Source organism: Macaca nemestrina, chromosome 15 (assembly GCF_043159975.1).
Source record: "Macaca nemestrina isolate mMacNem1 chromosome 15, mMacNem.hap1, whole genome shotgun sequence".
NCBI lineage: Eukaryota > Metazoa > Chordata > Mammalia > Primates > Cercopithecidae > Macaca > Macaca nemestrina.
In genome coordinates this window covers 8,373,932-8,400,839 of record NC_092139.1, presented here as the reverse complement: position 1 = coordinate 8,400,839, position 26,908 = coordinate 8,373,932, and the positions used below count along the sequence as shown (strand labels likewise).

Below are 26,908 nucleotides of genomic sequence, written 5' to 3'. Positions count from 1 at the left end.
TCTTTTTTTTTTTTTTTTCTTTAAGACAGTCTCACTCTGTCACCCAGGCTGGAGTGCAGTGGTACGATCTCCGCTCACTGCAACCTCCACCTCCCGCGTTCAAACGATTCTCGTGCTTCAGCCTCCCAAGTAGCTGGGATTATATGCATGCACCACCAAGTTCTGCTAATTTTGTACTTTTTGTAGAGATGGGGCTTTGCCATGTTGGCCTGGCTGGTCTTGAACTCCTGGCCTCCCAACGTTCTGGGATTACAAGCCTGAGCTATCTTGTCCGGCCAACTCACGAAATTCTGCTTTGACCAAAACAGCTATTTTTATGAATGATCTTCATGAGATTACAGCCTGAAACTTCCTGCCAACCCTTTAATGTTTTGAACGTTGTAAGTCTGGTGTTCAGCTGTCCTTTATAATTCAAATATCGAGTGCCCAGTGTTTCACTGCTAGCAGTCAGGGAGCTTGATAGTCACATGAAAACAACAAAAAAGCATACAGAAAAACATGCAAAAGTAATTTTCCTCTCTATGCATGTATCGGGCACTATAGAAGTGAATTGGTCAGACTCAGTTGTCTCAGAAAAGAAAATGTAGTCCAAAATACTGTTCTTGGTAGCACATTTGCCAAGAGCATTCAGATTACCTCACTAGAGTCCTCCTGACGTGGTTCCCTTGAACTCCAGCTGTTTCAGCCTTCAGACAACCGGATATTATGCAAGCACCCAATTTCCTAGAATAATAGTTCTTGCAATGTTTGTCCACATTAAAGACTCATTTGCCTTGAAATACTAATGGATTGCAACAAAATGTCTAAGGCGGTTTCTCACACCTTTCATTCAGAAAAACCATAGAGGCCTCAAATAACAGACAGAGAGGTCAAGTTCCTTATTCACAAAATATCAAACTAGGTATCTATGTGGGAGCTAGTTGATATACTTTCAGGGCCAAAGCCTGTGACTTTTATGTCTTTTATTTGCTAGTTTGGGTTGTTTTCCCTAGAAAAACAACATGCAAATTATAGCATTCTGATCTGTATTATGAGCTTAAGGGCAGGCTCTTCAGTATGGGGAAGAATCACTGCCGGGAGTTTGCCAAGTTGATGGAAACCATCTGAACTTGAGTTACTGTGTAGTCTTTCCTAAGAGACTTGAATTCAGATTCTGGGTCTGTTACTTTACTATGTGACCTTGGGCAAGTTTATCCATCCTTCCTTATTACAGAGAATTTCAGACATAAATGAAAGTCAGTAATACAGCAGAAACAGTGGTTTCCAGGAACTGGGGGAGGAGGGGGATAACAAGTAACTGCTAATGTGTAAATGTCCAGGAATTGAAAGAGAATTACTTTTTGGAGTGGTGGTTGACAACTCTGAATGCATTAAAAACCACTTAATTGTATACTTTAAAAAGGTGAATTGGCCAGGTGCGCTGGCTCACGCCTATAATCCCAGCAGTTTGGGAGGCTATGGCAGGCGTATCACGAGGCCAGGAGATGGAGTCCATCCTGGCCAACGTGGTGAAACCCTGTCTCTACTAAAATACAAAAAAATTAGCTGGGCATGGTGGCGCACACCTGTAATCCCAGCTACTCAGGAGGCTTAGGCAGGAGAATCGCCTGAAACCTGGAGACGGAGGTTGCAGTGAGCTGAGATTACACCACTGCACTCCAGCCTGGTGACAGAGCAAGACTCCATCTAAAAAAAAAAAAAAAAAGTGAATTTTAAGGTACCTGAATTATATCTTAATATAATATTAATATATTAATTATTATTAATATAATTTACATCTTAATATCTCTATAGATTTCCTCCTTGAACCAAACAGTGTTCATTCCATGGGGTCATTGTTCCCTCCCTGTTATCTGCTATCACCTGCAGTATGCCAATTACTTGGCTCTGGAAGTTAATTTCTTTTTTTTTTTTTTTTTTTTTGTTGTTGTTGTTGAGACAGAGTCTCGCTTTGTCGCCCAGACTGGAGTGCAGTGGCCGGATCTCAGCTCACTGCAAGCTCCGCCTCCCGGGTTCACGCCATTCTCCGGCCTCAGCCTCCCGAGTAGCTGGGACTACAGACGCCCGCCACCTCGCCCGGCTAGGTTTTTGTATTTTTTAGTAGAGACGGGGTTTCACCGTGTTAGCCAGGATGGTCTCGATTTCCTGACCTTGTGATCCGCCCGTCTCGGCCTCCCAAAGTGCTGGGATTACAGGCTTGAGCCACCGCGCCCGGCCGGAAGTTAATTTCTAACAACGATAACATTTAAAAATATGGACTGTCTCGGCCAGAAATCAGTCAGCTACTTCAATGGGTAAAATATGTCCTGGTGCCCAGACTTGTGGGGACTACACACCGGACAACCGGAAGACAAGACGCTAAGGCTGTCTGTTGAACTTGTCTCAGAGGCGTGGTAAAAGAAAAGAAGAAAATTTAAAAATAAAAAATAAAAAGATGCTGTCTGACAAGAAGAGAGCAGTGAGTGGAGACACAGCTGGCTGGGGATGGAACTTGAGCCTGGCTTGGAAGAATGGGTACCATTTTGTCTAAATAAAAATGAAGGCCAGGTCCAGGCGTGGTGGCTCACACCTGTAATCCCAGCAGTTTGAGAGGCTGAGGTGGGTGGATCACTTGACATCAGGAGTTTGAGACCAGCTTGGCCAAGATGGTGAAGTCCTGTCTACACTGAAAGTACAAAAATTAGCCAGGCGTGGTGGTGGGTGCCTGTAATCTCAGCTGCTTGGGAGGCTGAGGCAGGTGAATCACTTGAACCCGGGAGGTGGAGGTTGCAGTGAGCCGAGATAGCACCACTGCGCTCCAGCCTGAGTGACAGAGAAAGACTCCATCTCAAAAAAAAAAAAAATGCAGACTTACTTTGCACAGTGTCTCTTATGCTGTAGGTCCTCTCTAGAGGTTGGATCTGAATGTAAGGAAAGTAGAAAGAGTTGGCAAGTGATGAGAAACTGCATGAGCTAGCGGGGGTTTCAAGTACAGCACACGCGATTGGTTGATTTGATTTAAGAGAGAGAATACAGGTGTGGGACTCAGCATAGCCCTCAGTGCAGAGCCAGCACCCAGAAGATGTTAATCATTAGGTACCGTGAGCAAAGACCAGGAGGTGAGCACGGGGTTCCGAGCAGGGAGAATGCGCAACTGACAGGGTGGGTAGAGTGGAGACTGTGTCCTTTAAGGCAGCCTGCTTGACTGCTTTTATCCTGGCTGTCATAAGGCAAGTTTTTGGGAGCAGGAAGGAAGAAAAGCTGACCGCTATCGGAAATTTGGCTTAGTGGCCTCTCATCAGGGAAATGAGCTTGGTCTGTCGGGTGGGAGTTGTTCCCCAGAGTTCAAAGGACAAGAATGCTGTATGTTCATACACTGAGCTCTTCAAAGTAGGAACTTCGCCCTATAAAGCAGAAGAGTGTTGTTTTTCTTTTCTTCTTCTTCTTTTGTGGTTTCACATAGCAAATGAGTGACGGTCTCTACTTATAGACAAAGTGAGACGTCAGGCAATGAGGCGTGAGTGTGGCTTGTATTTCTGGTTCTCCCCTCCTTCACTGCTTTCATTTTACTCTTATCGTGCTTTCCAGAAAGTTCGCCTGCTGGGAGAGTCTTTTTGATCGTTTCCCGTGTGTTGTCAGATAGCACCATAGAATTCAGTTTCTGAGAACCAGCCAGAAGCATGCAGTGACATTGCATAATCTGCCTCTGAAGCCGGAGATATTAGCTGTAGAGCTCAGGGCAGCTGCTCCACATCACCGACATGAAGGGAACAGGCGTCGTGGACGGTGCGCCCAAGGTGAGTGATGCGGGGCTGTTTGAATGGGCTCTGGCAGGGAGCAAGCTGTGATGATTAAGGGTATTGACCAGCTTTAGTTGTGACTTTCTAATAAAGGCAAAGGTTGAATACCAGTGACGTGTGAGTTTGAGATTGGAAAGTTTAACATAAGTTTAAGTGTGGGAAATAGATGTGCTGTAAAGCTCCTTACCAGTTTGCATCCAAGATGGGTGAAAATGACCTTGTAGTAGAAATCAGCTTACTTGGTTGACAGCACCGTCCATCATTTTGTGTCCAGCAAACTTCTGAAGCAAGATGTGAGTCTGCCTCAGCCCCCACTAATTCCTTCTTTCTCTGGAACCCAAAGACACTCAGTGCCACTCCAACTGTTCTGATTGATTTCTGTGCTCACCTCGCAATAGCAGAGCCCAGACCCTTGCCTGTAGCCTCCTGTGCTGAGCCCACAGTGGGCAGTTACATGTTATTTTCATGTTTACTTGTGCATTATGTGAGCAAAGCTGGAGCTTTCAGACAGACTTCATGCCTGTCATGAATCAAAAAAGATTCACTATTTAGAAAGGTAAAAGAAGCCAGGCACAGTGGCACATACCTGTACTCCCAGCTACTGGAGAGGCTGAGGTGAAAGGATTAATTGAGCCTAGAAGTTTGAGTCCAGCCTGGGCAACATAGCAAGACCCCATCTCAGAAAAAAAAAGTTAAAATGGTTACCATATTTTAAAAATTTACCCAGATGTAAAGAAAGTGAAGCTCAAGATTGTGTTTTCATCTTGCTATGCCCTTTTTAAATTTTAAGTAGAACAGTAAAAAAGAAATGAAACAAGTACTAAATGGGGAGCTTGCTTATAAAAAAATAAATGCTTATTTTTAATTATAATAAAAGTGACTAGTGTGGCTGGGTGCAGTGGCTCACACCTGTAATCCCAGCACTTTGGGAGGCCAAGTCAGATGCATCACTTGAGACCAGGAGTTTGAGACCAGCCTGACCAAGACGAAAAACCCCATCTCTACCAAAAATACAACAATTAGCTGAGCATGGTGGTGCATGCCTGTGATCCCAGCTACTCAGGAGACTGAGGCACAAGAATTGCTTGAGCCTGGGAGGCAGAGGTTGCAGTGAGCTGAGATTATACCACTGCACTCCGGCCTAGGTGACAGAGCAAGACTCTGTCTCAAAAAAATCAAAACTAAATAACAAAAGAAAAAAATTGTAAAAGTCACTAGTGGAATTTATGGCTGAGTAACCCATGATAGTCTCTCTTATATAGATTATATGTAAATACCTTAGCTACCCTAGAATTTTGTCCCCAACTACTTACTTTGAAAATTTTCAAACCATTGGAAAAATATGGGGAGCGTGGGGATTATTCAGTAAATCCCTGCATACCTTTCACCTAGATCATGGGTTTATGGTACTTTGTCATATTTGTGTACATTTATTTGTATATATTTAGACACTGGAACACACTTTGTTTTTATTGTTGTTAAACTCTTTGAAAATAAATGGCCAATACAATGATGCTCCACCCCTAAACTTCATTATGTGTCTCCTAAGAACAAGGACATTCATCTACAGAACGTAGAAGAATATCCACATATCATCATCCCCAAGAACATTTCACATTGATTTAATAATGCCATTCTACGATTCAGTCCAATTCACACTGATTTAATAATGCCATTCTACGATTCAGTCCAATTCATATTTTCCAAAGTGATCCTTTGTAGCTTTTCTGGCTGTTGTTATTTGTTTGTGTGTTTGTCTTTCTGATCCAGGTATTGTTTGTCAATTCTCAGTTCTTAATCTAGAACAATCTACTACCTTTTTCTCTTTCATAACATTGACCTTTTTTCTAAATAGCCTAGATTTTTTTTTATGATTTAGACTTCTTTTTATGTGCTGCTTATTCTGCCTAAATAATTTATGTAGCACTTTACAATTGGGTGGGGTTTCGTTATTTAAAAATAATATTTTTAGCAATGGGGGTATCACTCTGTTGTCCAAGCTGGACTCAAATTCCTGAACTCAGGTGATTCTTCTGCCGCAGCCTCCCAAGTAGCTGGGACTACAGGTGCACACCTCCGAGCCCCACTGCAATTTGTAAATAACATGCATGTATGCGTAGAACATGTAATTGATATTCCCAGCATCCCCATGAAATTCTGCTATTAATATTATACAGATAGGCCGGGATCGGTGGCTCACACCTGTAATCCCACCACTTTCAGAGGCTAAAGCGGGTGGATCACTTGAGGTCAGGAGATTAGCCTGGCCAAAATAGTGAAACCCCATCTCTACTAAAAATACAAAAAAATTAGCTGGGCGTAGTGGTGCACACCTGTATTCCCAGCTATTTGGGAGGCTGAGGCAGGAGAATTGCTTGAACCCAGGAGGCGGAAGTTGCAGTGAGCCAAGATTGTGCCATTGCACTCCAGCCTGGGCAATAAGAGCGAAACTCCATCTCAAAAAAATATATATATGTGTGTGTGTGTGTGTGTATATATATATATAATGGTAGCCAACCCTTACCAGTTGTCTACATGTGAGGCCCTGTGCTGAGTGCTCCACTTGCATTGTCTTATTATTACATCCTCACAACATCCTCATGAAGCATATTATTCCCCTGTCACGGACAAGGAAACAAGGCCTCGCTGACTTGCCCAAGGCCATACAGCTAGTAGGTGGCAAGGCCAGGAATCAACCCCAGGCAGAGTAAGCTCAGAGCCCCATTCTTAGCTCATTATATTCTCTCCCTTGGATCAGGGGTCGGCAAACTCTTCATAAAGAGCCAGATAGTATTTTATGCTTTGCAGGCCAAATACGATCTCTGTTGCATATTGTTGTTTGTTTATGCAGTCCTTAAGATATGTACAATCATTCTTCGCTCATGTTCATCTGTCTAGATTTGGTCCACAGGCCCTTGTGTAGCAGCCTATGTCATCTCAGTTTACATAGGCCACCCCCACCCACCCACGGAGTACCAGGAAACACCCAAGTTGTCGGCTCCTAGTTCAGAGGCATCCTCAGTTAACCATTTCTTGGGTGTCCTTACAGAAACTATCAATGCTTCTATAAGATATATGTTTTAAGGCTTTACACAAATGAGAGCTGTGAGTAAAGAGCTGTTGAACTTGCCTTTAGCAACTAACAATAGGTACTGGTGTTCAGTTCATATTAGTGCAGTTGATCCATCTCATTAATCTTAATGCCTACATTATTGCTCAATTGCTTAATAAATGGGAGCACAGTGCTTCAGGGGGTCATGTCATGTCAGTGGTCCTTAGCTTTGGGGCATTCGCCTTTAAAACAGCCCTGCCTTTCATTCAGGGCCACCGCAGATAGCCTTTCAGAAAACACTGAAGTTCGCCTTTGTACACTGGATGGTAAACAGGGACTGCTCTGGCAAGCTGTTCCTAATTCTACCTGCCGGCCAGTAGCTCCGTTGCCAGTAGAGCTGCTTTCACCTTTGTGCGTAGCAGATTTTGTGTAATTACCAGACCGATTTATTCTGTTTTTTAAAAATTGTTTTACAGAAGAAGGGGACATTTTTTTAAAAACACGTGATATTAGTGACAGGAAACACTGGCCTTAAAGGTGGTAAATTTAACACCTCATTCATTGGTTTATTGGACTCTAGCCAGCTAGTCAACTCCATTCAAGAAATACTAGGAATTTAGTTTTTGTGGAGTTTTTTGAGACGGAGTTTCACTCTGTCGCCCAGGCTGGAGTGCAGTGGCACGATCTTGGCTTACTGCAACCTCCACCTCCCAGGTTCAAGCAATTCTCTTGCCTCAGCTTCCTGAGTAGCTGGGATTACAGGCATGTGCCACCATGCTCAGCAAATTTCTGTATTTTTAGTAGAGACAGAGTTTCACCATGTTGGCCAGGCTGGTCTCAAACTCCTGACCTCAAGTTATCCACCTGTCTTGGCCTCCCAAAGTGCTGGGATTATAGGCGTGAGCCAAGGCGCCCGGCCAGAAATTTAGTTCAAGGCAGATAAGTGGGTTTATTATATGTAAGTTCTTATTTTGGATTTTTGGTAGTTTCAAGTTATTAAAATAGAGTCTGCAATACACTTTAGTGATTCAGTCCTGTTTGCTGTAAATTCTGTTTACTTCCGTGTGTGTGCGCGCGCACATGCTATTACAGGTAATATTGAAATTGGCATCTTCATACACAGCCCTTTTTTCCCCCTAATAACATTATTTTCTCACTGGAGTAAATGTCCAGGAATTGAAAGAAGATTACTGAATGAAATAAGCATTGGCACTTATTTTCCATCATTTTCTGAGAATTTCTGATATTTGATTCTATTTTAAACCTACTTTCCACAGTATTTTCTCTACAATCTGTACTTTCTTTCATAAAGACAGCTATGTGCTCACTCAGTTTTCTGAAGGCACTTTTCAAGCAAGCATCTTTATTATGTTATTGAAGAATGGATGGTCCAATATTTATACTGTAAGAACATTTAAATGTGCTTAATTATCTTTCACGTTTCAAATTCAGCCTCAATTAAAGAGCAAATCTTTTTTGTCTCTCTTCCATCTCAACTCTGAGTGGCATGGTTCCGGACCCACTCAAGAAAGATCAAGGTGCACACGTAGAATTTTTTGTAAAATCTTCCACATTCTCAAGATTGGTTTAAACACGACAAAATGTAGTAGCTTGGAAATGTCTGCCACGTGGTGGGACTTGGCTTGCTTCAGTGCTTCTGGGCAAGAAGGCCTGGTGAGGCTTCACTTGTGAGTGGAGAGCAGTTTTAGGTTCTCTTTGTACCTTTGGCATCTCTGAGGTGGTGAGCAAGACATTTCAGACTCAGTCTCTGTTGAAGGGCAAATGGGATCGTGTGCGGAAAGCTGACCTGTCCCTTGAGGGCCCATTAGATCCCACTCCCAGCAGCTCTCCTGCCTCAGTTCCTTCCCCTTCTCCCCTGCTGTTCCCCGTCCTGGATGCTCCTCTCTCTAGCCAGCATCACCTCACCCAGAGGCCTCTCTGGACCATGCTGTGCAAATCACCTCCCCCACTACACAAGCCCACCGCCATCACTCTCATCTATCTTACCTTCATTTATTAAGATCTGAAATTATCTCACTTTATTTGTTCATCTGTCTTCCTCTCTGGGAGCAAAACTCCATGAGGGACAGACCTGGACTTTCTTATTTCGTGCTGCATCTCTGGTGCCTACGGCAGTGCCTGCACAAAGTAGATGCTCAATAAATGCTTTGTGGTAATGTGTGTGAATGAATGGGAGGTTACAGGGAGTGCAGGTGGAGCCCTGGCTGCAGCCCCGCTGTGAGGATAGGAACAGCACTACTTTCTAGTCAGCAGGTGTTTGGCAACAGAGGTCATTCCTGACTCTCAGCTCTCTAACCCCGACCTGGCCTCAGCCGAAGCCGCCACTCAGCCTGTTCTCTTGACAGTTGGCCCCTCCTTTTCCATGGTCAGATGTTGCCTTAGATGCAAGCTGTTGCTATTGAAATCAAGGTCACAAACACCTGTTGCCTCCCTCCAGCATTTCCCAGCAACTTCCTCCCTTCATCTATTCCATGAGGCAAAACAGCCCAGATACAACACCCAACTCGAAAACACAGCTCACCATCCATGGCTCAGCCATTCACCCAATGCATAGTATTGGGCTCTGGGGGTTCAGGGTGATCAAGACAGAACTGACATTCCAGTGGAGTCAGCATGACAGTGAGTAAATAGACCCATGGTTTCAGGTGGTGAGAACTGCCAGAAAGAGGATAAAACAGGGGGATCTAATGGAGGCGATGGGTGGAAAAGGCCACTCTGAAGACCCAAGAGATGGGAAAAGCATTCCAGGCAGAGGGAACAGCAGATGATAAGACCCTGCAGTGGGAATGCATTCAGCATAGCAGAGTGCCCATATAAAAACCAGTGGGGTCAAAGCAGAGTAAACAGAGAGAGAGTGGTCGGAAGTGAGATCTGAGGTGTTAGCAAGATAACAGGGCCCGGTCGGCCGTGTAAGAGCTTCGAAGCCATTCTAATTGCAAAGGAAACCACCAACCCACTTAAGGCAGGAGATGACATGGTCTGATTTATGTTTTCTAGATCACTCAGGCTGCTGTGCAATAAATGGGCTGTAGGTAGGAAAGAGCCAAAGCTGGTCAATGTGGAGACTTCAGTGTAGGTGGCTTCATTTTCCACTGGGGTGGCGCCCTGCTCTTCTCCATGGACATGAAGGAGAATCATGTACTCTGTCTTTAGAAAAAGTAAAACTTTCGGTGTTTGAGACCTCTGGTTGCCGTGTGGGGTGGGGAGTGGTTGTGAGCATAACAAATAGTAAATCGAGGAGTAGATCGCTTCTATTTATGTGTGCCATGTTTGATTCGGGAACACAATGTACCTTTCATTCCTTCAACAAATATTGAATGCCTGCTGCATGCCAGGCATTGTTCTAAATGCAACCAAGGCCAAGTGCCTGGTCCCCTGTCTCCATATGTAGTAAATAATTATTATGACTAATAAAAAATTCATCATATACTCATCATTGGTTCCCCTGTTTAATCACCTGTAGTCTTTGAACATTTTATTTCCTGTAGAGCACACTTAGGGGGAAAAAAGCTAAAGGAATGCCACCATCACCCCAAAACGTAAAAGGTCTGTGCATAGACAGGCGCTTGGCCGACTCGATAATGGAATGGGGAAGCAACCGTAGAATCAAAACAGGGCTGTTTTGGAATTGCGATGACTAAGGGAGGAAATGACATCGGCCTGAAGGGGAAATAGCTTAAAAGGAGGAAGGTGGGAGGCTGGTAAGAGGGCTGCCACGGAGGGGGAGATTAGAACACTCCAACTTGAGTTGCAAAAGAAGGAAATACATTTTTTAGGAACCATTTCCAAACATAACGCCCCTAAAGCGTTTGTTCAGGGGTAAGACCAGCCTTGTACACACACCTGCGAAAAGTAGAGTCGACACTGAGAAGAACATGCGTGGCCTCCTGTCCCTGGGACAGCATCCCCAGCTGTCGGCGTGGGAGATCCTGCACCCTCCACTCAGGCTTCAGTGCAGTGGCACAATCTCAGCTCAGTGCGTGGTCTCCTGTTCCCGGGACAGCATCCCCAGCTCTCGGCGTGGGAGATCCTGCCTTTTTTTTTTTTTTTTTTTTTTTTCCTGCTCAGGCTGGAGTGCAGTGGCAGAATCTCAGCTCAGTGCAGCCTCCGCCTCCTGGGCTTAAGTGATCCTCCCACCTCAGCCTCCCAAGTAGCTGGGGCTTCAGGCATGCACCACTGGGCCCGGCTAATTTTTGTATTTTTAGTAGAGGTGGGGTTTTTTTCACCATGTTGCTCAGGCTGGTCTCGAACTCCTGTTTTCAAGTGATTTGCCCACCTCAGCTTCCCACAGTACTGGGATTATAGGCGTGAGCTACCATGCCCGGCCAGGCTCCGCACTCTTAAAACTCCTCCAGGAGGCCAGGCACGGTGGCTCACACCTGTAATCCCAGCACTCTGGGAGGCCAAGACAGGTGAATCATCTGAAGTCGGGAGTTCAATACCAGCCTGACCAACACGGAGAAACCCAATCTCTACTAAAAATACAAAAATTAGCTGGGCGTGGTGGTGCACGCCTGCAATCCCAACTACTTGGGAGACTGAGGCAGGAGAATCATTTGAACCCAGGAGGCGGAGGTTGTGGTGAGCCGAAATCACGCCATTGCACTCCAACCTGGGCAACAAGAGCGAAAACTCCGTATCAAAAACAAACAAACAAAAGCAAGCTCCTCTAGGAGACGAGTGTGGATCATGAAGAAGTTATTCACAGGCAATTCTAGGCCACTTACCTGGCCACTCAGAGAGTTTCTGCACGGGTTTATGAGTTAGTGAATGTATTGTTCTTTTCCTTTAAACAATTGCTTCACCTTATCATCAAGAGCAGCTTTCATTTGCTCTACATGTTCTGGACAGCCCAGGCAGTCTGTCTTTTGTGGGGCTAGGGAGGGATAGGAGGCAAGAGAGCAGCAGGTCATCTCTGTGTCTTGGAGGTGTTTGCCATCCGGTTAACAGTAAGTGAAAAGTGCTTTGTGGAATGTTCACTTTGGGTTCAGAAATTTGCTTTTAGAGACGGGGTCTCACTTTGTCACCCAGACTGGAGTGCAGTGGCGTTATCGTAGTTCACTACAACCTCAAACTCCTGGACTCAAGCAGTCCTCCTGCCTCAGCCTCCCAAGTAGCTGAGACTACAGGTGCGCACCACCATGCCCATCTAATTTTTTTTTTTTTTTTTTTGTAGAGATAAGGGGCTCTCCCTATATTACCCAGGCTTGTCTCGAACTTCTGACCTCAAGCAGTCCTCCTGCCTCAGCCTCCTAAAGCACTGAGATTACAGGAGTGAGCCACCATACCCAGCCCAGGTTCAAAAGTGACAGTCTTACCACAGTTGAAAGGGGAATAGAAGCACAAGAGTCAGTAATTAATAACAAGCAACTCAAGGTGCTCCTTCTTACACTGGTGTTCCCCAAAGTGAGGCGATTGCCAGCCACTGGGAGTCAGGGCCAGTTACATAAGACATTTTCCCTTAGCTCCCTTTGGGTATCCCAAATAAGGGTTGGGATGGGTTTACGTGTAGTCCATTATTAACAACTAAACAAACAAACCTAGTGAGTTGCAATAAATTCACACCAACAGAACAAAAGAAGAAAAACTTAAACAACAGAGTGGCTCCTTGCTTTCCTGAAGCACCTCTAAAAATGACCATAGAAAAATGGAAAAGTCGGTGAACAAGCCTGAACCTTCACTCATTTCTCTGTGATACATTAAACAGCTTGAGCCAGCTTTGAATTCTTCCTAGTCAAGCCAATGGAAAAACCACACGCTACAGGGACCCTGACTGCGGGCACTCCAGAGGATTTCAAGTGTGGTGCATACCACAGTTTTTTACATTACTGGTGTATCTTGATGTGCATTCAAACAAACTAAAACTAGCTCATCAAACCTGGAATTTCATGGGTAACATTGCTGAGGGAGAGTTGTTTTTTAATTGGCTCAATTTATTATTTTACCTAAAAAATTGTAGTGACACATGGATATGACAGGAAGCAGGCAGTCGCTAGACACACAAAGCTTTAGAAACACAGGCTGGGGGCTGGGTGTGGTAACTCACGCCTGTAATCCCAGCACTTTGGGAGGCTGCGGTGGGAGGATCACTTGAGCCCAGCTCTTGAAGACCAGCCTGGGCAACATAGCGAGACTGTGTCTCTACAAAAAATTTTTAAAATTAGCTGGGTGTGGTGGCTCATGCCTGTAGTCCTAGCTACTTGAAAGGCTTAGGTGGGAGGATTGTTCGAGCCCAGGAGTTCGAGGCTGCAGTGAGCTGTGATTGTGCCGCTGCACTCCAGCCTGGGTGACAAAGTGAGACCCTGTCTCTAGAAAAGAAAAGAGAGAAACACATGCTTAGACAAAGTTTTCTTCTAATTGGAGTTGGCATAATTGCTTATGACCCATCAAATAACACAAAACTCCTTTCTTTACGCTTTTCCTCACTTCTTTCCTTAAAAAACGAAAAAAGAACAAGGAAAGAGAGAAGAAAAGGAAAGGAAGTTAGAGAGGAAAAATACCTGAGTGTTATTTTCTCTGTAATCCCTCGGATGGCTTTCATGAACTAAGAGGTAAGAGTAAGAAAAGAAGTCATGGGAAATGTAGATTTTGCAGCTGGATGGCAACTTGGCGATTGCCCTGTGAAGCTATCTCACTTTCAGGTGAAGAAGCTGAACCCCAGAGAAGTTCTGTTACTTGCCTCCTCCTTCGGTGGGTTTTTCATGTGCAAGGGTGAAATTGCCAACCCCTTAACTTGATCCAACAGCTCCCCAAACCAAATATCTTAAGCAATAACTCAGGGACTTCGCTGGCAAGGAATAGACTTGGCGGTGGGAGGCAGTGGCAAGGCTGTGAATGAACACACTAGGATCTCTGGAGCACTTTGAGTTGGAGAATGCAGTCTGGTATGACATGGGCCCATCTTGGGCCACAGACATGATAATCAATTATGTGAAGGCCTGAGAGACCTTTATTGTGTCATTTCAATCCTGAGCTTAGATCAAGGAAACTGGTTACCTGTTCCCCTGGTGTACATTGTCAGACATACAGTAGGTGCTTGATAAATAATTGCCAATTAAATGAAGCCTTAAGTGCAGCTTAGCAAGGTTTCCACGAGTAGGGGAAGTATATTAAAGCATGTCGATCTGGGTAAGACCCAAACCTACTGGAAAAGCACAGTATTCAGTTATCAGAGAAGCAAATGCCTCATTTCCACTGGGTGGCTTTGGAATTTTTTTCTGACCACAACCTCCTCCTCAAAGCCCCATTAGTAGGCAGTGCCTCCTACAGCTGTAGAAGTTCCTTTAAAGTGTGGCTTTTTCATCTGAATCATCAGGAAGAATTGAAAGCTGGCTGGGTCAGAGTTCAAAGTTTTCAAGAACCCAGTTAAAGTTTGTGCTTATTTACAGCATATGCCATTCTCCAGGATTATTTTTAGAGGTGTTAAGAAAGTAAGGAACTCTCTTTGCATTAAAGTTCTTCTTTTTCTCTCATATCCCTCCTCATATGCAAGTTCACCAGGTTTATTCACTTCTTTGTCCCTGGTTTCTATGGATAAACCAGCCACGAAGGCTATGTGCATCCATTTGGATGGGAGGGAACCAATGGGAGTGTGGGAGAGAATATATTATGTAACCAGCCCATCCTTCCCCATGGCTGGGATAGCAGGAAGGGCAGCGAGCCTCCCCCAAGAGCTTAGAGATCCACTGGCCACATCCACAGGCAAAGACAGCTGCAGAGAAAGTATAGACCCAGACCTCACAGCATTCCTGCACAAACTCCTACAGAAAGATTTCCCTTTCCAAGCGATCTGCGACTTCTGCTGGTGTCTTCCGGGATATGGATAGTACTTTTTAAAATCATTTCTTTAAAGGATCAAGATGAAGGTGAATGTGAGTATCTGAGTTTCTGTCTTCTGACATCCATTTCCTACAACTATGTGATTGCTTGGCACTCTGAGTTAACTGTATAAAAGGGTCCAGAGCTTGTTATTTCCAGTGCTCCCCACTATATTAAGGAAGCAGGTAATGATGGTTTCCCAATGACGGTCACACCATGGGAAACAATTGAAAGTTGCATCCCGTTTTGAAACCAAAAAGGGAGACCTTATATTTTTGTTTAGAAAGTTATATTCTATTCTATTAGGTTTTGTTTTAAAGCTTACATATTACTTTATTTTATTTATTTATTTATCTATCTATTTATTTATTTATTTATTGAGATGGAGTGTTGCTCTGTTGCCCAGGCTGGAGTGCAGTGGCGCCATCTCAGCTCACTGCAACCTCCACCTCCTGAGTTTAAGCAACTATCCTGTTTCCGCCTCCCCGGAAGCTGGGACCACAGGCGCGCACCACCATGCCCGGCTAATTTTTGTATTTTTAGTAGAGTCGGGGTTTCACCATGTTGGCCAGGCTGGTCTTGAACTCCTGACCTCAAGTGATCCGCACACCTCGGCCTCCCAAAGTGTTGGGATTATAAGCATGAGCCACTGCACCTGGCCTTAAATGTTACTTTAAATATAAGAGTAGTTGGGAAAAGGGAGTTTCAATTCACACTTCCAGTTAAATAACTTTCAGATCATTTTCTGCACATTCTGGAGCTTTTCATTCAAGAATTTTCACCTTTTTCAAAACCAGAGCTGAAGCAGAAACTCAGTTCTTTTCCTAGCCTATTGGGCAAATTAATATTAATCACAAAAAAAGGCAGCAGTTTCCCTTCAGCATCTCTCACTTAACTACTTTGCTAAGTTTTTTTTTTTAAAACAGCTCCAAGAGAAGCAACTGTCCTTTATGTGAGATGATGCAAGAAACCACTTAGCTATCACCTCGTTAAAAGAATTCAAAATATTTCTGATAATGAGATGCAGATTACTGAAGCAAAGCTGTCTCAAGTTTTACAACCTCATAAACTAATTCTCTCACCACATTAGGCATGACAAATTAAAGAGATAGTTTAATCTACTTGCAAATGCTTAGAGCAAGTTCTGGTTATGAAATATACCATTTTCTTATTTTAAGTGGCAGTTCCTCATAACTTATGGAATTTTACTTTTAAATGTAAATATTGATATGGAAAGCCACTGCAATTTATGGGGGAAAATAAAAGTTAAGATTACAGCTTTGGCCAGGCACGGTGGCTCACGCCTATAATCCCAGCACTTTGGGAGGCCGAGGCGGGTGGATCACAAGGTCAGGAGATCAAGACCATCCTGGCCAACATGGTGAAACCCCGTCTCTACTAAAAATACAAAAATTTACCAGGCAGGGTGGCAGGCGACTGTAGTCCCAGCTACTCGGGAAGCTGAGGCAGGAGAATCGCTTGATCCCAGGTAGCGGAGGTTGCAGTAAGCAGAGATCACACCACTGCATTCCAGTCGGGGTGACAGAGTGAGACTCTGTCTCAAAAAAAAAAAAAAAAAAAAAGATAACAGGTTCTTTCTTGGATATCTATGTCAATGGGAGGCGATTACAGAGGAGGGAAGGAGGCAGAAGGGACAAAGAGAAGACAGGAATGAGCTGGCAAAAATGAAGGGAGGAAGGGAGAGAGAACAGAATGTTAGATGAGCGAGGAGATGGCTGGTTGCCTGGTGCTCCCTTCTCAACTGCAGACCTCACAGCACAACTTCAGGAGTTGTAGGAGGTTTTCCAGGAGAAAAGTAGGGACATGGTTATTCTGAATGTTTTCCCCAACATCATACACATGCAACACGCAGCTGCTGTGTCCTGATACTGCACATCCTAACTTTGGCCTTGGGAAACATGTCCCATCGTGGGAGGCCCTCCTCTCTGGCCGGGGTCTTTGTGCACAGGACCCAGATCATTCTGCAGCTGGCCAAAGGAGAGCTCGAGGAGCGCTGGGATAGCAGGAAGGGCAGCGAGCCTCCCCCAGGAGCTTAGAGATCCACTCAGTGCCTCCTCAACGTGCCTGGACCAGGCCAGACAAATCTTTAAAACACTTTGAGTCTAAACTTCTGTGATTCTTAATGCACCTGCAGTTAGATCCCATTTACCAGTCATTCATTGCCCTCTCTGTGGGCTTCCACTCTGTGGCCCTGCCCTCAAGGAAGAGGTAAATGCTCACACAATCAGCCAGTTCTCAAAAAAACACTCAAGTACCTTTCAGCATCCTCCATGCCGTACACGGTCCAGGCCCTTTGGGGGATGGCCAGTGAGAAGTAGTTGATGATGTTTAGCATCCCGGAAGTTCGGGGAGGTGAGAAATCTTTGTGCATGTGGCAAACTGCTTTTGGCCAAGATTAAGATGGACTCAAAGTCAAACTTCCTTTCTATCTAATGTAGGAGTAGAAAGGCCTTGCGCGGTCATGACAAGCAGCTGCTTTAATTCACCAGCGCGGAAGTCCTCTTCTTCCAATAGAACAGAATCCTTTGTAAATTAGATTTTTTTATTGAAAAAGAACATTTACACATGGTTTTAAAAATTCCAACTGCACAAATGAACATGGACTCAAAGTGTTTTTATCTAATCCCAAACCTCTAGCTCCCCAGACCCCTGTTTCCTACCCAGAAGGGACCCTCAGTGAGTGACATAACCTTCCAGAAAGATGCTATACTTACAAAAGCATCAATGCAGACCTATGCTCATCTTGCTCTTTTTTAAAAATTTAATACTGCATATTGGAGATTGTCCCATTTCCAATGATATAAGCTCTACCTCATTCTTGTAATGGCTACATTGTACTCCATTATACAAATGTCTCTGTTTCTCAGCTTCATCTCCCTCTCCCAGGAGGCACTTTGCCATCCTGTATCTGCTAAGATGTCCACACCGTCTTGTGATAGAGTCCGTGCTAAGCAGAGTGGTTTGTAGGCTAAAAGAGCACACTCCAGACCCCAAACTGCCTGTATTCCAATCCTGGCTTTGGCCCTTGATTGCTGAGCTACCTTAAGTTACTTTCTCACCGTCTCTGTGCCTTAGCTTACTCATCTCCTAAATGAGATGTTACTTACAGTATCTGCTTCATAAGGCTTTTTCGATATCAAATGCGGCTATCAGTGCTAACTCCTCATCCCAGTGCCTGCCACAGAGTTGAGAACCCGCAAGCCATCCTCATTCCCAAGGCACTGGCTAAACAGTGGACAAGACTAACACAGTTCCTGCATAACTGGAGTGCGATGGACACTCCTTTCAGGGCAAACAGACTGGTTTCATGAGGGGCTACATTGAATCTAAAAGATTAAAGAGGATTTTCCCCCTTCTTTTTTTATCCCCCCCGAGACAAGGTCTCACTCCGTCTTCCAGGCTGGAGAGCAGTGGCACAATCCCGGCTCACTGCAACCTCCACCTCCCACGTTCAAGCCATCCTCCAGCCTCAGCTTCCTGAGGAGCTGGGATTACAGGCGTGTGCCACCATGCCCAGCTAATTATTATATTTTTTGTAGAGATGGGGTTTCACCATGTTGCCCAGGCTGGTCTCAAACTCCTGTGTTCAAAGCGATCTGCTCACCTCAGCCTCCCAAAGTGCTGGGATTACAGGTGTGAGCCACCACACCCAGCCAGCTTCTCCCCTTTATTTGATCAGTTATAGGAAAATAATACTAGCTGACACACAGAGCGTGTGAGAAGTCTGGATTGTTATGTGGGGTTTGCAAAGTGAGGACCCTTTCCAGATCACCTTTGCTATAACTCCTTAAGCTAGGTATGGTGGTGTGTGCCTATAGTCCCAGCTACCTGTGAGGCTGAGGCAGGAGGATTGCTTGAGACCAGGAGTTTAAGGCTGTAGTGCACCATGATCATGCCTGAGAATAGCCACTGCATTCTAGCCTGGGCAACATAGCAAGACCCTGTCTCTTAAAAACAAAAACAAAAACAAAAACCCATATCTCATCCTTTTAGAGGTGACTTCACAGAATGTTATTACTCACCAGAAATCCCTCCCAGAAGAAGTGTCTGTAGATACTTTGATTCTTCCTTAGGTTGTCCTTCCTCCTTCTTTGTCTTCCCTTTTTGGAGAATGTGGCTGGGATAAAATGGAGGTGGTGAGGGGATTTTTCTTATGCTCTTGGAAACTTTTTTTTTTTTTTTAACATAATGTCCTTTTAAAATGATGGAAAGTAAACATTCACAAGCCAACAGATAACACTGTTCTCTCTGCTTTACTCTTTCCTGGCCTGTATTTGAATTTACATGAAATGAAATACTTCCAAGTACAGTCAAAGGGAGACTATTGACTTTAAAGATGATCAAAGATCCCTTTCTCCATTCTGCACTCACTCTTGATGTTGAGTCTGGGCTCAGCTACCTCATAAAAATATATAACAGAATATGTCACTGATCTCAACATAAAAGCTCCTATATCCATGGAAATCCTTCATGAACTTCAGGGATTCACATTTCCCATGTATCAAAAGATCTGTGATATTTATAGTATATGCATTTTTTAAAATGTGGTTTCTCTACAACTAAGTGTCCTCTCCCGGCCCTCAAAGGGGAAGTAGGAAGCATTCCGTCACCTCGCCTGAGTACTAAGAATTCTTGAAAGTAAGACGTGGAGTCTGTGAGAAGGAAGCCGAAATGCGAAACACGGACATTTTTCCAAGAAGGATTTTAGTAGAAGAAAAATGTCCCTCTTGACCTTGGAGATCTACATCTTTGTGCAGAGCAGGGGCCTAGACATCGCTTACTGCTCTGGCTTCTTTCACAGTTACCATCTCCACCACTAGTTTGGGGAACTTCCTTATTTGCCACCTCCCACTACGCACTGGTGACCTCATTGTATGATTTACCTTCCCAAAGAAAGAATGATATTCTAGGTTACTTGGATGAAAACGGTCTCATGATCTCTACTCTCCTATCCCATAGTTACTACTGTTTTAATTTTAGGAGCATAAGAGTTTGGTGTGGGGCGGGCTGTGAAAGATAAAACAAGGAGGAAGCAGGATGGGGCCATGATGCTGCTCTGACCCCCGTGACAGGAAAGAGGGAAGGAGCCGGACAGAGTAGGGAGAGCCTCAAACTGTGCGGCAGCTTAGACACAGTCTTGACGACTCAACCAGAGCTTTGGGGTAAAGATTGCCCATTCAGTGAGTCCTGCATTGGGCAGAAACACTCAGGACCCCTGACTATTAACTTTCAGTTTGCAAAGGAAATCTGGGTGGGGCCTCTAAAACCCCAGCAGCGGGCTGGACTCAGCAGCAGAATGCTTCACTGGGCCTGAGGAGTGATCTTTTAAGAGCTACCCGAGCATGCCGCAGCCTCCACCACACCCAAATGTCTGATGCCTGGCCTGCCTCACTCATGTATATTTCTCGCGCAGCTCCTATAATCCTTTGAGTTTGCTGCTCCTCCTTATAGCTGTCTTTAAACCAGCTCTTTCTGGATTTGCACACATTTGGACATAAGAGTTAGCAGATTAGAGTAGGAAACAGACTTTGACTTGGGAAGGCCGTACAGAGTGTTGGCAATAGCAGGCTACAGTCAGATAGATGCGAGTCTGAATCCCCGCTCTGCTGCCTGCTGCTGTATGACCTTAGGTCATTAATCTCTCCTAGTCTCAGGCGCCACAAAGCACTAAAATGAGGCCAACAGAGCAATCAGTGTACCCGCCCCCGGACCAGCCCCCCAGCCCGCCCCCCAGCCCTGACATTCTTGAGTTTCTGCAGCTTTGCTCTTTTGAGTAATCTAAAGAGAAAGAAAATTGAAGGTAAAGCAGAGAAGCAAGCTGTGCCTGTGGGCGAGTGCACGTGGGCGCAGTCACCCGGGCAGTGTGTCCACCCCGGCCTAGAGAGGGGATTTCCATCCTAGGAACAGGGACGATGAAGCAGCATAACTGAAGCTGCAGCAGCTGCTTCTCTCCTGGCTCATCTGAGCTGCTCCTGCCTAGAGCTGCCACACCTGCTGATGGCTCTTATCCCACCGTGGGTGATGAAAGTGTGTGGGCCAGTTCCCTCTCTGCTTCTTACTTTCCCTGGCCCGTTCAGCAGTGCGTCCCTCTCTTCTCTGTAGTTATGTTCCTGCTTTTCCTCCAAGCCTCACCTCAAGTTGCATCCAGTCCTTCACCAGCTCCTCCCCAAAACTAAGGAAATCCAGCCTCCGCCCTCATCCAAGCCACAGGCATCTCCCAGCTGGACCGGACAATTGGCTTTGAATCGCCTCTCTGGCTTCCACTTGCTCCATGCACCCCGTTTTCCACCCAGTAACCAAGTATAAACAGCAGCCGCCATGGAAGTTAGGAGTCAGGGCCTTTGTTGATCTCTCTCCAGGCAACCTGGTCATTTTACAGTTCCTCCAACTTTCCATGCCTCCCCAACACATGCACATACACACTCACTCACACTCCCACACGCCCCCTCACCCACGCACTCCAGCCTCCACACATTCCTCTTCCTCTGCCTGAATGCTCTTTATCTAAAACACTTTATCTGACTAACTCCTTGTCTGACTAACTCCTCCTTACCCCCATGGAAGCTTCCATGGCCACTTTCTCAGGTAAATTTTCCCTAAGCCCTCACCCATCAGTACTTCCCAACTGCACTTATAATTTTTCATAACTTCCTGTATTTTATTTCTCATAACTTCCCATATTTTTAAATAACTTCCTGTATTTTATTTCTCATAACTTCTTGTATTTTCTTTCCATCCCACTTACGAGAGGTGGAAACCCTGTATTTATTTCTGTGATGATTTGATTAGGATTTGTCTGCTCCACTAACATGTACATGGCATGAGATCCGAAACAGTTTTGTTCACCACGATGCCTCCAGCAGAGCCCCTGGAATACAGTTGATGCTCAATACAATCTCGGTGAATGAATGAATGAATGAATTGCTCCCCAGATTTCTCCAAGTGCAGCTAAGACCACTGTATCCTCGGCTGCTCGGGTTTAGATGAGCACATTGCATCTGCCAGGTGTGGAAAGGTCTCCGCACTGAGGTTATCATCACCATGAAGGCAGTCAGCCTCTTATTCTTCACGTTTGTTTCTCTATCCTTCTCACGTTCTTCCTTCCAAATGCGTATTCATTTTCCTTTTCCCTCTCCCAGCTGTTGTATGAAGATGGGCATTTGTGGAAAATGTCCTTTTTGGAAATCGTTTAAGAACAGTTCTTCCATTGTACCCAGAATCTAACTGCTTGTGTACCCACAAGGAACAAAAATGTGAACATATGTCCTTCTTCACCTCTTAAATTTCTACACAAATATTTCCAATTAACACTCTATTTAAGAATACCTTGTGAGTGGCCTCAGCAACAATTGCGATGGTTATTGGATGCCTTTGCAGTGGCCTGTCAACTGCTTCCATCTGTTATTCACAAAGAGCTCAGTGCAGTGCCAGGAACACGGGTGCACGATGAGTGCTGGCTGCTGCTATTGCAATGTCCAGTGCTCCCTGCACGCCCAGCCTGACCACAAGAGCCGGAGCACAGCCGAAAGTGGGGTGGTCAGGGGCAGCCTCTGCAAAGGGGTGACTCGAGCTGAGAACCAGAGGAGGAGGATCTGGTGGAAGAGAGTTCTGGGCAGAAGGAACAGCAAAGGAAAGGTCTGAGGTGGAAGCAAGCTCAGGGCACCTGAGAAAAGTAACAAAACAATGTGACTGGAGGGAAACGAATGAGGGTAGAGCTGCGAACTGGGAGGCGAATCCTGCCTCGAAGCCACACTAGGAAGGTGACCTTTTGTTCGGAATGCAGTTCTAAGCAATTAGAGATTTTTAAAATAAGAGACCAATAGGATCCAATTTATGTGTATAAAATAAAATATTCTGGCTAGTGTCTGGAGAGTGGATTATAAGGTGAAAGAATGGATGTGAGGAACCAGTTAGAGTTTAAGTGACCTTGAACAAGTCATTGATCTCTCTGGCCCTCAGTTCTCTCATCTGTAAAATGGGGCTAAGGAAGTCTGTCTCTGAGATTTCAGAGAAATAGGTAATATCATGACTTCAGTGCATCCAACACAAAATAGGTTCTCATTCAATATAATTCCGTTTTCCCTCCATTCCAGGTAAGGAACTCCCCAAGACTTTCCACGTGCATTTCATTCTTCTTTTGTAACATTAATATTGATGGTCTTTGCTACTGAAACTCTGAGATATAATTAATTGATTGCATGAGCTGTCCAGAGACCCCCCTGTCAATTGTAATGAAACACAATACAGTGTTTCATTCATATGGAAGGGAAACGTGTTATGGTAACATACTTAGAGTTTTCCTTTGCTGGGAGTTTACATCCTTTGAAGATGTGGTCTGCTGTCCTGAAGACAGCAGGTCAAAATTACAAAATAAATCATATATCAAGAATAAGACTGCTGCTGTTCATCTTGGACAGCTGTGGATGCCCATAAAAACCCCATTGTTCTCTGGAAAAAATCCTTACTTTTACAATAGACAAATCCACCAGCTAAGCTACGTTCAATCTGGACCCTTCAGAGCAGCTGCCATATTGCAACAACTGCTCTGTCTAAAGACATGCACTATCTTATTTCTAGAAAAATGCAAGCACATTTCGGATGATGGGTTTTTAAAGATTGCTTTAAATGTATTTCATAGGAATTATGATGAAATATACCATAATTATTTCATTATAGCCTCTGCAAAGGCTTTTATTTTCCCTTTTGTTCCCAATGTAGATGGTTAAAGTACAATTTTCAAAAAGGCAAAATTATGACTCTCATGCAAATATAAAATGAACTCATGTCAAAGATTTTAATCAATTTTGGTCAATTACTAGGGAATCAATGAAATGTTAAAACTAGGTCAAAGATCATTGAGGATGCTTGTCCAACTTGAATGAATTTATTTTTAAAAAGAGATCATTGAGGTGTTAGGTAGGTATAGGCAATTTAATTAAGGAATATTAGAGTGTGATTGCAAGGCTAAATATGAAACTGGTTAAAGTCCTACAAGATAACAAACCTACAAGACAATAAACCTTTCAGATTATCGTTTCAGATAATAAACCTTTCAGATTATCGTTTTGTTTTTTTTTTTTTTTACTGAACAGCAATAATTTGTCTATTTAACTGGAAAAAAAAATCTACAAAGTAGCATGTAACTTTCGTAAGTCCTTTTTTTTTTTATTTTTGTGAGACAGGGTCTCACTTCCTCACCCAGGCTGTAGTGCGGTGGCACAATCTTGGCTCACTGCAACCTCCACCTCCTGGGCTCAAGCCATCCTCCCAACTCAGCCTCCCCAGTAGCTGGGACTACAGGCGTGCACCACCAAGCTGGACAATTTTTGTATTTTTTGGTAGAGACAGGGTTTCACCATGTTGGCCAGGCTGGTCTGGAACTCCTAGCTTCAAGTCATCCACGTGCCTTGGCCTCCCAAGGTGCTGGGATTCCAGGCATGCGTCATCACGCCCGGCCTAAGTCTTGACCTTTAATCAACACTCTTTATAAGACTCTAAAACTCTAGTCCCTTAAATACTTCATCACTGCTGGATTCTCCAAGCTCAGCACTCACATTCTTCCAACACATTCAAGGGATAATGATTCCGTGTGCAGACTAGTTATGCCTTGAAGTTTATCTTCTGGACATGCTGGTGGTCGTTCTTACTGAAGGTTATCGAAGAGTGTGGTCAGGGGGTCACAGAAAGCTTCCTCTTACCCTACTCCAGACAGAAATAGGAGTGCTCCTCTTGGTGTTTGTGACTTCTTACCTCTTAAAGACTTGAAAATGGAGGTGTTATGTCACGCCTCTCTTTCATTCATTAACTCAACAAGGAGCTAAGATCCCCTACTCTGTGCTGGACCATGGGATGCCGTCCAGAACAAGAGGCTGTGGCCCTCACTCTCCTGGAGCTTACGTTCTTGTGGGGAGACAGACCCTGGATGAGTTGAATCCTAATGTGATAAGTACTGATGTGCAAAGGTGTTGAGCCTAAGTATGGGGAGAACTAGTTTGGTTGAGAGGGTGTCAGGGACCCTTTTTCTAAGAAAGTGACATTTAAGATGAGCCTGGAAGGATGTGTGGGATTTCACTGGGTGGAAAGCTGCTGACTGCTTTGGGGTAGAGAGAACAGCACAAATGAGAGACTCAAGCCCTCAGAAAGGGTGGTGCCCCGGAGGCCAGTGAGGAAGTGATACCTATGAGGCTGTAAGCGTGGGAAGAGGCAAAATCACACAGAGCCGTGATGGTTTGGGCACAGTTTGGGCTTTGTCCAGAGGGTTTTAGGGAGCCACTAAAGGGTGGTAGAGAGGGGAGTGGCACGATCAAAATTTGTGTCCCTGAAAAACTCGAGGACAGCAACAGTGCCATATGTAATAAACATTCCATAAATGTTTGCTGAATCTGTGAAGGAATAATTGGCTGACCCAGAGAGACACCCCGTGGGATGCCTGACACCAGGACATACAGTCAGTGTCCACTGGCTGTAGCTCAGCTCTCTGCTTTTCAATGTCATCTCATACACTCACTGGGCTCGGACAAGTGACAGCTTCATATCTTCCCTCTCACTTGAGGATATCTGCTTCACCATGGAGAAGAGAGGAAATCTCTACAGGCAGGAATGCCCCTCACAATACATATGCCCCTAACTCCTTTTGGGACCTTTTTTCTATTAAAAAATGAGTTAAAAGTGGGGTACAGCAGGGAGGTGACACATTCCCCGAGTTGCCTGCAAGTTACCCCTCAGCGGCATGAGGGCTGCAGCTGATTCTGTAGTTTTGAGTAGTCTGGGTGTTGCTAAGAATATGCTAGGAAATATTTCAAGTTTCCTTGACAAAGATTTTAAAACAAATACATCATCCAACCAAGAGGTAATGCACAGGGTAGATTAGGGTACAAGGAACAGTGCAGTCTCATTCACAGTGGGCGGAGGTGTGAATGGATTGAAACTTTGCTGGAGGGGAACGTGACAACCTCCGGAGCCCTGATGGTTTCCACCCACCGACTTCCCACTGAAGAATTTATCCATGGAAATAAACAAGGGGAGTTGCAAATACTAGCTATGAAGGTGATAATTTCAGCATTGTTGGTAATAGCTAAAACCTGCAATTAGCTAAAATGTCCAAAACCAAGAAGAAAAATTATGTTTCATCCGTACAATGGAAAACTAAGTCACTGTTTTAAAGGATATTGAAGAAAAATGTTTATTGACATGGAAAGATGCTCACAATTTATTTATTTATTTATTTGAGATGGAGTCTCACTCTATCACCCAGGCTGGAGTGCAGTGGCACCATTTCAGTTCACTGCAACCTCTGCCTCCCGGGTTCAAGTGATTCTTCTGCCTCAGCCTCCCAAGTAGCTGGGACTACAGGTGCACGCCACCACGCCCAGCTAATTTTTTTTTTTTTTTTGTATTTTTAGTAGAGACGGGGTTTCACCATATTGACCAGGATGGTCTCAAACTCCTGACCTTGTCATCCGCCCACCTCGGCCTCCCAAAGTGCTGGGATTACAGACGTGAGCCACCACACCCGGTCCCACAATTTATTTTTAAGTGGGAGAAAAAAGCAGATTATAAAACAGTGTGTTTCATATTATGCCATTAGGTTTTAAAACTTTAACAATGACTGTAGGTGTGTATGTGGACAACTATGCAAAAGAAAAGATCTGGAAAGATACAAAAACCAAAGGATTAACAGCAGTTACCTGTGGTGGTGGCACTGCAGGCATTTTCATTTTCTTCTGTTTGCTCATTATCATTTTTACTTTTTCTTTAATGAACTTGTATTACTTTTGTAGAAAGAACAAAAGGTTTTCTTTACAAAAATTGTTCATGATCTCCTAGGATCTCAGCTGTATTAGATTTTGTGGGGGACGTTCAATGTCTCTCTGGGTGCGTGAAGGATCTGATTCTACTTACGATTTTTAGATAGACTTGTGGTGGTGTTTCCCCAAATCCACACAGACCTGCTTGTCTGGTTAAGACGGTTTTTATCAGCAGTTGGTCTTCCAATTCCATTTATGTAACAGAATAGAAATATTAGGCAAGAAGCACAATAATTTTCAACAAATATAATGGGAGAGTTGGTCACTTTTGCTTTATTTATGAACCGTGTGAACAAAGGTTAATGAGTTTAAAAGGTGTAATTACATTTATTTAGAAAATAAAAAACCACTGGAAGGGTAAATACCAAAAATGGTGTAAATTGGTATCTCTGAGTGCTGGGATTATGGGT

The 26,908-nt window shown here is 44.3% G+C and overlaps 1 protein-coding gene across 4 annotated transcripts in view; it reads left to right on the top strand.

Moving 5' to 3' along the window:
• Nucleotides 1-2,133: 2,133 nt before the first annotated feature.
• The window catches only part of LOC105470627 (Cas scaffold protein family member 4), a 50,316-nt gene continuing 25,541 nt past the window's right edge, over nt 2,134-26,908 (top strand). For 2 of the 4 annotated variants that reach the window (XR_980638.3, XM_011722791.3), the window contains exon 1: nt 3,119-3,776. Coding sequence is in view for 3 of the 4 variants with exons in the window: in XM_011722791.3 (XP_011721093.2) it covers nt 3,741-3,776 (36 nt within the window). In the remaining variant the exon portion in view is untranslated. Of the gene's footprint in view, nt 3,099-3,118; nt 3,777-10,909; nt 14,724-26,908 lie in introns of those variants that run through there. The other 2 variants (XM_011722789.3, XM_011722790.3) reach the window with 2 other exon arrangements.